This window comes from Strix uralensis, chromosome 7, assembly GCF_047716275.1.
Source record: "Strix uralensis isolate ZFMK-TIS-50842 chromosome 7, bStrUra1, whole genome shotgun sequence".
NCBI lineage: Eukaryota > Metazoa > Chordata > Aves > Strigiformes > Strigidae > Strix > Strix uralensis.
Window position 1 is genome coordinate 29820958 of NC_133978.1, and position 16322 is coordinate 29837279.

Here is a 16322-nt window from a genome sequence, read left to right on the forward strand (position 1 = left end):
TACATGCACATTTGTCAATCTGCCCTCCCAAAATCTCTAAACCCAACATGGGGGAATAACATCTCTTTACAGGTGTAAATGTTCAGCTATTCTAAGCATTGCTTGTACATAATTACCTGGTGTTGATTTGAGTCTGGCCACTTTGGAGATTGAGAGAACAAAGCTAGGCTTTTTTTGTAAAGTTACAAGTTTGTGTCCATGCTAATACAATGGAACTGAGAACTGGAATGGAGAGTAATATAAATAACTCTTATCAGCCCAGTTTCCTAATTCAACCTTCTCTGTTGCAGGGTGATCTCCAAAGGACAAATATTCAGCTTGATTTTGGAGACGGCATTGCAGTATCCTACGCTAATTTCAGCCCTGTTGAGGATGGCATCCGGCATGTGTATAAGAGTGCTGGAATCTTTCAGGTGACGGCATATGCAGAGAACAGCCTGGGCTCTGACACTGCTGTCCTCTTCCTGCATGTGGTCTGTAAGTACTTTCAGCTGCTAGATTCCTTGGGTGAAAACCTGACCTCACTGAAAATCCCTGCAACTTCAGTGGGGCCTAAGAATACATGCAAACCCACCTACATATGCAGCTCACGCTCTGCCAAAGGCTTGGACTTTTAGACACTCTTCTGTCTAGAAAAGTTAATTTCTCTTAAGTAAACTTTATTGGAGGAAGGGAAGTTTCTTTTAACACAAGTATATTTGCAGTCCTCACAGATACAGAGAAAAATGAAAATGTTTCTTGGGCTTTCTGAAAGGGTCAAAGACCAAACAGCATATGAAACTAAGTCCAAATGTATGTTCTCAATAAGATTCTGATACAAAAAGGTTTAGATTAATAAATTTTGAGTCTGTTATTCAGGATTTGGGAATTTACAGTGCTTATTAAATAAAAGAAAAGCATCATGCTGAGCATACTTCCTAGGATATGAATATACTGAGAGCTAATGTGCTACTTGTATCTCATGTTTGACATACATTCCCGACTTTTCCATCCTGTTTGGTAGATCAATGCCATTTCTTTCTGCTTGGCACATGAGCAGACTCAAATATAGAGCCCCCAGCTGTCTTTCTCAAAGCCATGGGAGAGAGCAGAGGGTTTAAAATGCAGTTTGAGACCAGGAAGATCCCAGTTCTTTGTCCTGTTCTCAGGCTACTAGATCTCCTGGGCAAAGAGCTCCATCTGTGTTCAGATGTACCTCATCGGTTTTGCCCCTAATGGTGTTCACAGCAATGTCTGTCTTCCCCCTTAGCCTGTCAGAATATCTTCTAGCCTGTCTGTCTTTTACTTGAGCTTTTCTGCTGGAAGGAAGCAAGTCAGAAACTTCCAAAACTCAAGAACTTTTTGCTTCTTTTTAATTTCAAGCTCCCTGTGTGATGGAATAAATGTTCCTTGAAGCTTTTATTATGCTCATAATTCCCTCAAAGTCAATCATGGTTGCATTTAACAACCTGTTATTAGAGCATTAACTGTTTTTTCCTTCACCTTGGGCCATTAGCTGACAAAAGTGATGGTTTCCTGGTAATAACAACTAGCTTTGTATGGATTATCTGATTTTTCTCATAGGAACTGCTTTTTCATGGCAAGATCTTTAGAGCAGAATGCCACGAGGGGCAGTTGCTTAGCCTGGTTGTTCTACTCTACCCTCTTCTGCCGCAGCGTCTCAGATCTCTCCTTTGATTTTTATAGCATTCTTGGGTGGCTAACTTATCATCCTCTCTAGGGAAATATTTTGCAAGCATTTCCATTTATACTAACACTGAAATAGGATGATACCTCAGTACTAGACTTTTAATATATTTGGATGTACTAGTCAATATAGGAGATTTGACCTTGAAGCTCAAATGTACAGACAAAAATGCCTGCTATATAAATCACCGTTATTATACGATCTGTCTGGTGCTGGAATCCTATGCTAAAATAAAGGAGAAAGAAGCTCCTGGGCCTCAAGCAGCAGTAGTTTTCTACTCTGCAGCTTTATAAGTGGTCAGTCAACTTTTCACCTTTCTGGAATCTGCTATCAAGCTGCTCATCTCTTCATTTAAATGAAGTAAAGATATTAGTGTTTTTCCGCTTACATGCATTGACACAAAATATTTGGGGGAACCTGCTATTCTTGGGAACCCAGAGTACTTGCTATGGGCGGAATTCAGGAATTACTTGCTGGTAAACACCCCTTGGGAAAGGAGGGGGAAAAAAAAAGAACATGTTTTAAAGGAGCCAAAATCAAGAATAGTGTCCCATTGTGCTTGGAGCTGTATGTTCTGGTGGTAAGAGAACAGCTCTCCAAAATCCTGGTAATTCAAGTAGATGGAGAAGTGATTAATCTCCCCACTTCATGCTTGAAGAGCTGAGAGGTAACACAGGAAGATCGTCTCAGTTAAAATCAGCAAAGCTCCTGCTTCCCAGAATTAATGTCTTATTAAAGAAAAAAATCTCACTTTTTTCTTATTTAATCCTTTCCTTCTTACAGTGATAGTCTGTTTGCTGTTTTAGAAGGTACCATCCAGAAAGACTCAGTAACACTGTCTGATTGCAACAATTACCAGCCTAAATTCAGTACTAGTAAAAACAAAAAAAATCAAACAAGAAGGAAAACAATGGAGATAGTAAAAGCTTTAAACAAACTAGCAAACAAAACTTCAATATTTTTTACATGTTTTTTTTATGGAGAGGAACTGGCTTCTTAATTTTGGACTTCATGCACTGGACTCATTCCGGACATTTGCATTTATTAGACACAACTTTTCATTGATACTTTGTTATTCTTTAAGTCTTTCAGAAACAAGTTCTCTGACAGTTAAATGCTCTGATGTGCCAATGGATACATCTTCCAAGTAGTTCACAACTTTTTGCTGGTTCTAAGTGACTCCTCAAAGACTTCTCAAGGTCAGACCAAAGTCAAAAATTTACCAAGGATTTCCAAAATCATGACTTTTTCTTTTGGATACTGTCTAAAAAACTGTCAGGGTGCATTTAATCATAAATGCCTCATATATAATCAGATTTAAGGCATCTTGGCTAAAATGATTTTCCCACAAATCTTAGTAGCTCAGTGGATATATTTTCAAGAAAACACCTTCTTTCTCTCCTGTGTCCTATCCCTCAAGCTTTCAATAGCAGCTTGCCCTATCCAGTGTGAAGCCAGTTCATTGTTCTCCCTCAAACTGCATTTAAAAAAATTCTTCTAAACACAGTGCTGACCATGTCTGAAATTAGCACTGTGGAAAATGTGCATTTCTGGCTCCCCTGTAATTAAGAGTAAGAAAAAAAAAATTATGTTTATTAATCTGGTATCTTCCTCTGTTGCTTATTGACTGCTGAAATTCTCTTGTATTGCTATAATAGAATCTCACTACCAACATTTATTTAAAGGAAAGCTCCTTGCTGTTCGCAACTGCACAGGGAGGATTTAACTCAAAGCCTCTAATCATGAACTTTCTCTTCCCACAGGTCCAGTGGAGCACGTCCATCTGAGTGTCCCCTTTGTCGCCATCAGAAATAAGGACATCAACATTACTGCAGTAGTTTGGCCCAGCCAGGCAGGCACACTTACCTACTTCTGGTGGTTTGGCAACAGCACCAAGGTACAGCTGCCCTTCGGTTCATTTTTACTTCCTAAGCTTGTTGCACCAGACAGGGAACTCTCTCAGCCCTAATCAAAACTTCTTGCCCTTGCTTCTTTTGTGTTCTAGTTTTTTCCTTATCTAAAAAGGGTTGTCATTATCTGAACTTCAACCTTTGTGAGTTTATTTCCTCCTGCCTCAAGTTGTTCTTAGGAGTCATTACTTTTTTACATCTGGTTGTTATCAGTCCTACTGAGATTTGAAGACCACTGTTATTACCAGTGTTCACTTGCAACTTAACTGAATTATATACCACTATATATGGGATAATACTGGCTTTCAACACGGTGTTTAAAAACTGCTGGTGTTCAAATGACCATGGGGGTTTCCATTATGTACCAGTATTCAGTATATAACGCTGGCTTCCAACACTAAACTTTAAATCTGTTGGTGTTCAAATAACCAGTTGTATCTAGAATTTAAAGTTACACTCTGAATTGTTTATGTCTGTCTGTCACTATTGTTCACAGTCTTGCATATATTAGAGAGGGAGATGAGACTTCTTTGTAGTGAATTTTCAAATGATTGACAAAAATTTATTATAAGGAGCTTTTTTATCAATATTTAAAATAAATGAAGTTACAAGTTGTGGTCATGCTTTTAAACAGAGAGAGCAGGATTGCTTATTAGCTACAGTTTTTATTGTAGGCTTTAGAAGTGAGACAGCTGACACACAGGTACTGTCCTCCATTATTACAGTTGTGAAATATACAGCTGATTACATTTTGCAATGTAATACCTGCGGATATTTACAAAAGCAGTTTAAGTCACATCATTGTCTACGTTATTGAGTTGCAGCTGAAGGTATGCACTGAGGTGAGATCACAGTAGAAAAAAACAGGGATTTTACATGAAATACGGAACTTGAGATAAAAAATAGCAGGCACATAAGTATTTTATTCTCTTTGACAAAGCTGCTTGTGTTTTAACCTCTTACACTAGGTACCAAAAGTAGCAGGAGAAAAAAAAAATAATGCTGTGTCTACTGGGACTTTACACCAAGTTAGGAAGCTTACTGTAAGAACTCACCTATTTTTGTAGAAGCATAATTGAGGCACTGGAAGAGCTTGGGAACAAAAACCACTTATTACAACTCCGCAAGTTGCTGTGCCCTAGCTGAGCTATGGCAACCACCCACATACACACATCTAGTCCATGACAAGTACAAGGTAATTCCATGTAGTTTATACTGCACTGGAAGAGAAGGATGCAAAATCACATTACAGTTCAGGTATATTTGGCTCAGTCCTCACAGATTAATATCTGTTAAAGTACATCTGAGACAATTTAGGTACCAGTAACTTGATCACCTGCTTAATCTGTCCAGCATACCCAGGTGTCAGAGTTTTCCTGCCATTGTTTTTGTCCTTAATATAGAAGTTGGTTGTGAATAGGGCCTTAAAAAAGATTTTTTGAAATAGGAAGTAATCTAGAAAAGGTAGAGCAAAGCAGTGGTGTTTGCTGGATTTCCATGCAGCTCTCATGATGCTTGCATCTGAGTTGTATATATGATCTGTTATCTGTTTTATCTTCTAGTTTAAATTTCAGACAGAGCAACAGAGTACAAGCACATATGGATGTGTTTGGGATGGATGCTTTGGACATAACTGCACATGGAGTAACTCATCCTTATGTTACCTGGGGGTGCTTGTACATGTTGCTGAAATATGTTGAGATGTGGATTAGTAAAGATGGTGCCACTTACCTGTGGCCAAATCAAAGACCCAGAGCACCTTTCATTCTTTGCAGAGCATTATCTCCAACTACCTCATGAAATGTACTTCAACTCTGACAGAAGTATGGCAAGGGATATAGACATAACAGCAGCAGCCACCTTTTTTTTTCAGGAAAAGAGCCTGCATCATATCAAAATTCCTTCTGGGAAGTTTAATGTACACATCAGATCCTTTGTGCCCACTCATGGGCAAACTATGGTGCTCTGAGTACAGGTGGAAGATGGGGACACTGATTTGTGTGTGAATTAAAGGATGAGATGTGTAATATTGTGCATAGCAACTGGTATTGTTAGGTGATATATTCTAGTTCCATGCTGAGGGATTGCAGCTTCTTTTCCTGTTTAGCCTGTAGGCATCCCAGGCAGAACCAGATGTGTCTTCTGTCACTGTGCAGTCTCACTAAGGTACTCTCTGTGCTGCTGCACAGACGAATGTTGTCTTAGACTCAAATGACCTGGCTGAGACTCTTCTGCTGCCTTCCCAATCCTGCTGGAACCATTGTACTGAATTTCTACTGTGCTAATTTTTGCAGTATACCCAAAGGGCAATTTGCTTGGATTAACACAGGTCCAGTTTAATAAATGTGTCCAGCTGTCTAATAGGTTTGAGGAAATGAACCTTAAACTATTTGATTTAATTTAGAGTTAGTTTCCAGATCTTGGTGCTTGAATCAAAATTAAGGAGTTGGCTTAATGTTAAAACTCCATGATGGAGGTGAAATCATCCGTGATAATGGAATGTCCACCATACACACATACAAAAAGGAAAAACTATAATTTTAAAGGCCAGATTGGTTCATCTTATCTGCATTTGCACAGAATCACAACCTGCAACCTCCAGGAAAATTGGCATTCCTCAAGGGTCAGTATCGGGACAGATGCAGTTTAACATTGTTGGCCACATGGATGGTGGGATTGAGTGCACCTTCAGCAAGATTGCTGACAACACTAAGCTGTGTGGTGTGGTCAGCACGCTGGAGGGAAGGGATGGCATCCAGAGGGACCTTGACAGACTTGAGAGGTGGGACTGTGCAAACCTCATGACACTCAACAAGGCCAAGTGCAAGGTCATGCACATGGGTCAAAGCAATCCCGTGCACAAATACAGGCTTGGAGATGCATGGATTGAGAGCAGCCCTGTGGAGAAGGATTTGGGGGTATTAGTGGGTGGAAAACTGACTATGAGCCAGCAATGTGTGTTCGTAGCCCAGAAACCCAACCGTATCCTGGGTTGCATCAAGAGAACTGTGGCCATAAGGTCGAGGGAGGGGATTCTCCCCCTCTACTCTGCTCTTGTGAGACACCACCTGGAGTACTATGTCCAAATCTGGGGCCCCCAACATAAGGACATGGACCTTCTTGAGCCAGTCCAGAGGAGGCCACGAAGACGATCAGGGGGCTGGAACACCCCCCTTATGAGGACAGGCTGAGAGAGTTGGGGTTGTTCAGCCTAGAGAAGAGAAAGCTCTGGGAGACCTTATAGCGGCCTTCCAGTACTTAAAGGGGGCTACAGGAAAGATGGGGAGGGACTCTTTATCAGGGAGTGTAGTGTTAGGACAAGGAATAATGGCTTTAAACTGAAAGAGGGTAGATTTAGATTAGATATAAGGAAGAAATTCTTTCCTGTGAGGGTGGAGAGACACTGGAACAGGTTGCCCAGAGAAGTTGTGGCTGCCCCCTCCCTGACAGTGTTCAAGGCCAGGTTGGACGGGGCTTTGAGCAGCCTGATCTAGTGGAAGGTGTCCCTGCCCATGGCAGGGGGTTTGGAAGTAGATGATCTTTAAGGTCCCTTCCAACCTAAACCATTCTGTGATTGCTAATATCACTGCAGTTTGATATAGGCCCATTCTGCTTGTCCAGGATGTGTGTATATGTTAGCTAGACCTCCAGGGCTAGCACAAGCTGGCACCCTTGCTGACTTGGTCTGTCAGTCCCATGTGATCAAACAGAATTGGATTTTTTCTACTGCTTTTTCAGCTCATGGATGAGGGGGTTAAAGAAAGGTGGCATTCTGCAGGGAGGGAAATGTGCTTGCCAGTCTGGCCTATGCCAGTGGAGATTTTGATTTGGCTATGAAAATGGCATATATGGCCACTGTTGTGAAACGCAGACAAGTTGACAGTCTGGGATGAAGTGTGAGAGCTGGAATGTAAATGTTTAGGCGTTTTCTTCTGGAAACAGACTGGCAGGGTAATAAAGGGACAATAGCAATGGTACAATGGCTTTTTCTGTGCTTTTAGACCTCTGTGTGCTTTTGTAATGGAGGCTAGTATCACTATTTCCATTTTAACGGTTTAATCGAAACCAAGAGATTTGTCTATAGACCAGCTTGTCAGATCAATGGCACTGTGAGGGCTAAACCTTTGATTTTCAATATACAAATATCTTTTCCCAAACATGGTGCACTTTTCTCATCTAGATGTGTATCAGTGTGAGAATTTCCTGTGCAAAAAGGAGAGCTGTAGTGCTATCAAGGATGTTTTTGTTTGAGAAGGTGCAGATAAAGTCAGCCTTCTCTGCCAGGGCTCTGAGCTGGCTAAATTTAGGCCAACTTTACTCTGGAAACCATTCAGCCACATTCAGACAGTGTTGTCATGCTTTCAGCCTTGTTATGATGGTTTGCCAGCTTATGGCTGGAACTAGTTTATAGGCTCAAAGCATGGACAGGGCAATGCTGGGTGCCCTCACTCTCACCTGAGCAGAGTTGTTCTGAGATAGATGGATTTGTGCTCATAAGAGCAAGGACTGGCCCTGAATCTGAAGAATATAGATTGTTTGAAGAAGCATCCGCATCTTTGGTTTATGTTCAATGCTGGTTTGGGCTGGACCCTGTGTTTTGTACAGCTGATGTAGCAACTGTGCTGAGTGTGGATGTATGTTTGTGTACAACACTGCATTCTGCAGCACTAATTCTGCAATTGCCGACTGTGCTCTATTGAGGTATTCATAGCACAAGGGGTTGCACTTCAGTGGAAGAATATTTCAGGAAGCATTTCCTGAAGTGAGAGAAAGCTTTGACTATGAGACAGTTGTCACTGGGTGGTGTTTGAACCACGTTTAGGCCCTAGCAGGACATGCAAGCTCGGAGCACAATTCCTGTATGAGGGAGGAAGGATATCGTGGGCTGGTGGATTAATCAGGTGCATGTTGTGATCCTGAGTTAATCACCTAGATTCTGATATTGCCATCTGTGTTTATCTTTTGCAGCCCCTCATCACCTTGGAGAGCAGCATCTCATACACCTTCACTGTGGAGGGGATGAACACTGTCACTGTGCAAGTTGCTGCGGGCAGCACCCTCATCCAGGACACCAAGGAGATTGCAGTGCATGGTACCCTCAGCCTTTTACAATCAAATCTCAGGCGGGTATCTAGTGGTGAAGAACAGGCAGTTGCTGAACCTAAATGAACTCTGTGAACTCCCTAGTGCCTTGAGGAACCTCTGAAGACAAACTGTAGACAAAGTAGCTCAGATGTGTCATGATCACAAAATACAGAAGTGAATTGGATGGAGCAGCTAGCCAAATTTGAAAGCTTAGCACTGTAGTAAATTGACTGGTGTCTCCTTTGCCTATTGGTCTGTCTGTACACCCTGACTGGGAACTCCCAAAAGAAAAAACGCTTAGACCTGTAGCCAGGCTGCCTTCCCCCTGCTTCCTAGCTGCAGAAAGAAGTAATTATAGTGCGTCATTAAGGTGGCCTGAATATAGTTGGTATTTTTCTTTATACAGTGACTGTATAAGTGGCAGGGACCTGGAAAACGGGGCAGAAATGGCCTGTTGTTGGTATCTCTGTCATCTTTCATGCTACAGCTGGAGGTCTAAGCATGTCCACTGGACTTCTCTGTGGGTAATATTTGGCACGTTCTTGCCATATCTGCATGTCGTGAGCCCCAAAAAGCACCCTTTGGCAGACCACAGAGTTTACCCTGTTTGGGGCTTGATAAAGGCTGAGTGGAAGGGTGCTCTCAGCAGTTTTGGTCAGGACTTTGAGATTTCTCCAGAGAATAATTTCCACCCTGGGCTAGTCTGCATTTTCCTTATCCAGTTATTGGCATCCAGCATTTAAGGGCAAGCTTTTCTTTGGATAGCAAGTTTTATGAGAGACCTGGTCTTCAAATAACTTGGGTTGCACTGTGTGTCCTGTGAACTATGTGTGTCTTGTTTCAGTTATTAAATATAAATAAATGTCCTGCTGGTGACTGGAAGGCTGTAAGCTCAGATTTAACAACCAGCTAGATAGATATTTATTGATTGCCGGCTGTAAATGCAATGGGTTTTAATAATTTGTTAATGTGATTTAGTAATATCCAAGCTTGCTATTAGCAAATATAAGTAACCCTTTACTTGATAATTTTGAGCATTGCAAAATGCAGTGTCTACTTCTGGGAAACTTGCATCTTTCCACTAGTTTCTGGAATAAACCTGAATCAAGTGTATCTGAGAGGGGTCTCCGCAGGTGATCTCAATCTTTGGTCCCAGTAGGCGCCACAGAGTGTCCCTCACTCTTTGTTTTTAAACATCCTGTAAGGAAATGTGACATTCTGTTTAAAAGATCCAAAGCTTTTGGCTTTATCACAAAGAGAAATTGATCTGGTTGAAACATCCAGATAGTCCTATGCAGTGCTGTGCTGCAGACTGACCTGCCTGATCTAAGGAAGGAGTCCTTCCAGACCCCCAGTCTGGTGATCAGTTCAAGTCTGAGTACACAAATGAATCACACCTTTGGGAAACATGTGCTCTGCTCTCAGTCTGTGTCCTGTGTTAAGTTATTATGGCTCTATACAGGAAGACATGGCTTTCTGGTGTTAGCAGTGGATGAGATTTATTCAGAGTTTTCTCAAATTGTGATTAACAGAACAGAATTTACTTAAAAAATAAATTGGTACTGAGGATTCAAAAGTCAAAGGCTTTAAATATCAGTCTTTGGGTTAAGCCTTCAGAACTTGAGAGAGTTTCCCTGCTCTCTTTGATGCTTGTTTTTTTAAAAATATACTGCACCATCTAAAAAGAAAGAACAGATCTTGCAAAAGATGCAACATAAATACTGTGCTAGCACATCCCTACTATTCTGTGGATTTCCTCATTTATACTCTTGCTGGTTTATCTTGATCTAAAAATGGTACCTTCTTTCAAATGATTAATGGTACTTATTTGAAGTGTCTGGAGATCAGGTGCTTCAAAGTGAGACACAACACATCTCCAAAAACAGAAAAGTAAGTCTTCTACCCTGAGAACTTATATCTGAGTGTGATTCCCATCTTGGATCTGTGCCTCCTGCTGACCCAAACCACAGTTGTCATAAGGATTCCAGGCTTGATCTCTGGTGACACCGGAGGAGAGAGTTAGAATTGGAGAAAAATTTAAATTTTTCCTTATTTGAAGTCTAGGAAGTTTTTCTTCCTCCCTGCAATCAGTCAGTTAAGAAGTAATTTCAGTTTTATGAATAGCCATTGCTTGATTAGCCAGTCATTAGCACCACTGGGCTCTGAGTTGTTGGGGTATTATCCACTCCCGGCTTCCCTCCAGGACAGCAAACAGGTTATACTTGCTTTTGAAAACATTACTTACAGTAAGTGTTGCTCTGCAGAACACAATGCATGCAATTGCACAGACCTTCTAAATTTCAGCCAGATGCTGCCTTATTTACTGGTCAACTTCCTTATAAGCAGAATCTGATGAAGTTGAGTGGCAAAATTACAAAGCCTAGAGGCATCCTCTCACCTTTCTCATTCTTGTTTCCATTTCTTCTGGGAAAAGTCACAAGTTGGCATTAGAGCAAAATGTCCTTTATAAGAACCATTAAAAGAATTCTTTTCTTGCAAGCTTTCTGTCCTGCTTAGTGTTATCCAGCCCTTTTTTTTTCTTTCCTCTCTCTCTTGCTTTAAGATAACTTAATTATGGTGTTCCTGTTGACTTCTGCACCCTTGGCTGTGCACTGAACACTGCCTATTTAATCTTCTCATAAATACTGTTTTTCTATTCTAGAGTATTTCCAATCTCAGCTCCTGTCATTTTCTCCCAACTTGGACTACCATAACCCTGACATCCCTGAATGGAGACAAGACATTGGCAAAGTCATCAAGAGAGCTCTAGCACAGGTGAGCATCTGTTTTCTCATCTGTACTAACATTGACTAGGCTGTGAAAATACACACTTTTTCAACATGCCATCTTAAAAGAATGGGAAAGAACAGCAGTAATGAAGCTATCATTTTAAATCGATAAAAAGCTTCTTAATATGCTGGATCTTTTTTCAGAGGCAAACTATATTGGGAATTTTGTGGAAATATTATAATTACTTTTATTAATGTTTCTATGGTGCTTTTCAGCTTTTAATATCCCTGAGGACTTTACAGATTATAGAATGTAATAGTATCATTATTATTCTTATTTTGCCAAATTGATATTACAGTATCTACTGTTTTCTACTCCAAATATTTGGATAGTGTTACTCTGTGTTGTTAAACAGGTGATCTACTTCATCCCAGAAGACAGACAGTGTAGTATGTTGGATGCATGAGGAAGATACTCTTACCTCTTCCTGATACTCAGTCAGGAGTTCAACATGCAGCTAAGTGTTGCAACTGCTGAACGTTATAAAGCTCTACTCCCTTTCCAACTGGGGCGAAAAATAAGGATTCAGAGGGAAAATAAATTTACCTTTAAAATACAGGACAAAGAGAGACTTCTGTGGGTGGAAGATGCTGAATCTTCCTTTGGGATTAATTAGAATATGTAAACTAGCACTCATTCTTGCAGGAAAGGGGACAGAATAATTTATTATATCAGATAGCTAGAGACTTTGGTTTTGTGTGAAATCAGGAAATACATTTAGGCAAGCTTTTGTGTTTTTTACATTCTGCCAAAAATGTATCTTGCTTTTTTTTTTTCTTCAGCTGCAGCTGTTCTTAGAAATGGAAGCTGATTATTTTTACCAAGAAAGTGCATTTCTGCTCAGCTTTTCTCATCCACAGCCCACTCAAAAGTCACAGTTTATAAGAGTTTCCTTGATTGTTTTCCCATCCTGAGAAAACACTAAGTTCATTTGTTTAAACTGTTGTTCCCTTTTACTCTATTCAGAGTCAAGGTTGGAAAAAAAATAAATTAATTAGGTAGTAACGATGAATGGTTACAGAAAACAGTTGAAATCATGTGGAAGTGCTTTTTTGTATATCCTTTCATGACTGTTTGGTTGCAGCCTGTGGTCTATCCTTATAGAATGGATCACCAGGAATGGGCTGCCCCATTGATACATTTCAGTTCAGGAATGAGGTCAAGAAGCTTGAGGTGGGGTAGGACAAGAGAGCTAATGGTGTTAGCCTCATATAGCAGAGAGTTTGAGGGAGGAGAGGTTTCCTGCCCTACTGAGGATGCATAGCATGGATTTGGGGAGAGAGGGCAGTAGCCTCAGTGAGCAGGTCATGCTGAAGACAGTTGTGAGAGTCAGGTGTGGAGCTGACTCTTGGTTCAGCAAACCGAGCAGCTCCTAGGACAGCCCTCTAAATCAGCCCCAGTACTAAAAATTCTCTCACTGGAGACAAGTTATCCATCTATGACAAATGTGGATCCTCATAACCTGGTGTTAGAAGGTGATTGCAGGCAATTTTCTTCATATATCCCTGTTAGTTGCACACTCACCAGTGGTTTCTCTGAGCCAGATTTTCTGGATCTGACTTTGGGTCATTCTTTTATAGCAAGAAAGGGCTATATGGAAAATTCAGATCTAGAGACATGATAAGTTTGGACTTCGGGTTGGGATCTTTGCATCCAGGAGTGTTGTCAAAGCCTGCATTTACTTGCAGAAATTAAGTAGAGTGAATCATTATTGGAACCTCTATTTCTGACCCACCAAATGGGCAGAACAGCTCACTAGGAGCACAACACCTACAGTGGAACTGGCAAATAACAATTTGATGGGAGCACAGTTTCCCATAGTGAATGGAAGGATCAGTAACAGAATAGCAGCTAGAGACCTCCTTTTTACTTTTCTTTTAGGTGACTGGTATCCCTGATGAACAGATCTTGGTAGCTGTATTTCCTGGGCTGCCTACTTCTGCTGAACTCTTCATACTGCCCCATAAAAACACAACAGAGAGGAGGAAAAGCAGTGAGGCTGATCTGGAGCAAGTAAGGAAAGAAGGATTCATGGAACATTCATTCCTGTCACACCATTTGCAGATGGGTCCCTTAACTTGTGCAGCACTGGAAATGACTTACAATAAGTGTGATGGAATTGGATGCATCTGGGACTGTGGCAGTATAGTTTATGGCATTAAAGAAAATTATTTTCAGAGGAAAAACATGCTTTTCTAATACCTCACTGAGATATGTCACAGTCTACCAGGAGTGGTTCTTCCTAGATCAGTGGTGTGTCCTTATTACAGTAGTTATGGCCAAAGGAACCTTGAATATGTACTTCCTCTACTCCCTAGAGGAATGCTAATAGACAGAGGCCAAAGCAGCAAGATAATATAGTGAGGTTTAGTAAAAATAAATCAGGCTCTTCAGCTCGTATATCACTGGAACAAGACCTCTTTTTTCTGCAGCAGTGAATGGCGTGTGCAAACTATATTTGGAAGTTACAATATCCATCCATTTAGATAAATAGGTAATTACAGTGATGAATAGCAACAGTGATATGCAGGCAAGGGAAGAGCTATGAACAACAGCACTAGTCTGCTGAAGCTTTCATGCTAGAATTACCAAGTGATTAAATCAGCTCTATAAAGGCAAAGGAGTGAAGTACCACTGGAAAGGCTGCTTAGCCCCAGCTAATGTTCTCGTATGCAGCATTTTAACTGCATGCAAGCTATGTGTGAGCCCATGTGCAAGTAACTCTTGGAGGAGTAACTCTTCTGTGATCAAACATTAAATAATTCAGAGGACTGCTGAATTCTTTGGAAACTCTTGTCACCCACTGAGCAGTCAGTCCCCTCAGAGTAGTACATTTGTCCTAGGAAGCTAGCAAAACTCGCCTCTTAAATTTATGGTGGCAGGTGTACGGAAGAGAGGCATTGTGGTGGGAAGGTTTGGAAGGCATTTTGGAGGGATCCTCTTCGAGTCATTTCCATCCTGTTCAGTAGGATCTACCCATACTAGAATTCCGTCCGAACAAGCTGTTGTGTCGATATTTTATATATCAGCACACATCTCAAATTAGGTTTCTGACTAGTTGACCGTGAGGCTTGAAGCTCTAGTGCTCTAATTTTGACTGTCTACTGAGTTGTACTTTGGTTGGATTCTGCTTGAGGAGCTGTGTCCTGGAGAGTAGGCCATCAGAACTATTCAGTAGCTGTGCCCTGACCATCAAAACTGCTCTAGGGAGAATAGGCATTAACAAAGCCAGGCTCCAGCGTGACATGCCAAATATGTGCTCTGAAACAACCAAATAACACATCATAGTTGCTGAGCTATGAGTAAACTCCAGTCGAAGGCCCCTCTTCTGAACAAAGGAGAAACACGGCAAGTTTGCTATTAATCTTCAAAACTGGATTGTCTCATCCCCAACAGCCTATTTAAATGGGAGCTACACGACTAGGATTGTCCTGAATTGATGGGAGCAAAGAAGTGTTACTAGGCTGGACTACCTCACTCAGTTCAATCATCCATCAATGAAAGGCCAATATGTCAGTGATTTCCAAGTGCATTAGATCAAACTCACAGGACATTGCGGAGGGTGAAAATATCCTTAGTTCTTTTTCTTTCTTCCCTACCACCAAAAAACTAAAGATAAATTTGCTAACTTTCTTGGTTTGCTTCCCAGGAGAGGTATAATAACATACTCCATGAGTCTCAGAAGTCCTGTAGGGAGTCTTGCATGCAATAGCACTCAGTTCCATCCAAAACACATGTACATGTTTCTCTCCACTTCCCCAGTTTCTCTCTTCCCCCTCTTTCTGAAGCCAGTAAGAGATGTTAGTCACTATTCACAGGCTACATGCATTCCTGAATGTTCTCCAGAGCTTGCTGTCTTCTATATTTTAACTATCGTATCTCTTATTACTTCATCAGGTGGTAGAAGTTCTTTTTAATGCTCTCAACCAGAACCTGGTCCAGTTTGAGCTGAAGCCTGGTGTTGAAGTGATTGTGTATGTTACTCAGTTAACATTAGGTGAGTGTGGAGTCAAATACATAGCCGTGGTTCTATTGAACTCGTGGTTCTATTCAGACAACTCCGGGAAAACCAGTCTACATCAGAGCACTCACAGTTTGGTATGTGCTACTGGGATATGTAGGACTGGTCGTATTGAGACACTGTCTGTGGCAGAAGCAAGAAGTGTCAAAACCAGAATTCAGCAGTGGCATCTTCATGCACCAGTTTGTACAAGTATTAAAAGTACCTTTTAAGAGTTCCCTATGGCTTAACTAACTAGTGCATTGATGGTTTTTAGGTGTTTGAGAAAATCGGGTGAATGGTGTTTTATTAAGCCCTCATTTGGCACCTGTGGAATTCAGTGGGAGTATTACTAACTCTCATGGATATTGGATCCAATCCTTATTGCAAAGGGCTTGTTAATGTAATGACTAACCAAGAAGCTTAATAGGGGCAAAGTACTCATGAAAAGAAGATCTAGGCCTCTTACAGGGAATACGTGCCTGAATATTGACTTCTACAAATTAGAACTTATTTAAATTTCAACGCTACTTCTCTCCATTTTCGCACAGAGTCATGAATAGTCACTTTAAGCTTCATCACCCCCTTTGCTTTAAACCACCCTAGTGTGAAGCTCTCAACTGCTGCTGAGAATTTCGGCTAGCCTAGTTTGAAGCTCTCGCCCTTGCTTTTTATGACTGCCCTTGCAATTATCTGAAGTGTAGGATCTGTGCATGTGATACTGTTGAAAGCCCCTCTGAAAGATTTGGATTCATGTCCCATGATAATACAGTTCAGCTTCTTTTTACATGAGACTCTCAGAGAGACAAGAGCTGGGCTAAACAAAGGCTCATGACATAGTTTATAGGTA

At 41.0% G+C, this 16322-nt stretch overlaps 1 protein-coding gene across 1 annotated transcript in view; it reads left to right on the forward strand.

Moving 5' to 3' along the window:
- SORCS3 (sortilin related VPS10 domain containing receptor 3) overlaps window positions 1-16322 on the forward strand; it is a 216492-nt gene that overhangs the window by 193830 nt on the left and 6340 nt on the right. The window contains exons 20-25 of the mRNA XM_074875690.1: window positions 291-477; window positions 3451-3584; window positions 8566-8689; window positions 11345-11457; window positions 13354-13485; window positions 15370-15469. Coding sequence (XP_074731791.1) covers window positions 291-477; window positions 3451-3584; window positions 8566-8689; window positions 11345-11457; window positions 13354-13485; window positions 15370-15469 — 790 coding nt within the window. The remainder of the gene's footprint in view (window positions 1-290; window positions 478-3450; window positions 3585-8565; window positions 8690-11344; window positions 11458-13353; window positions 13486-15369; window positions 15470-16322) is intronic.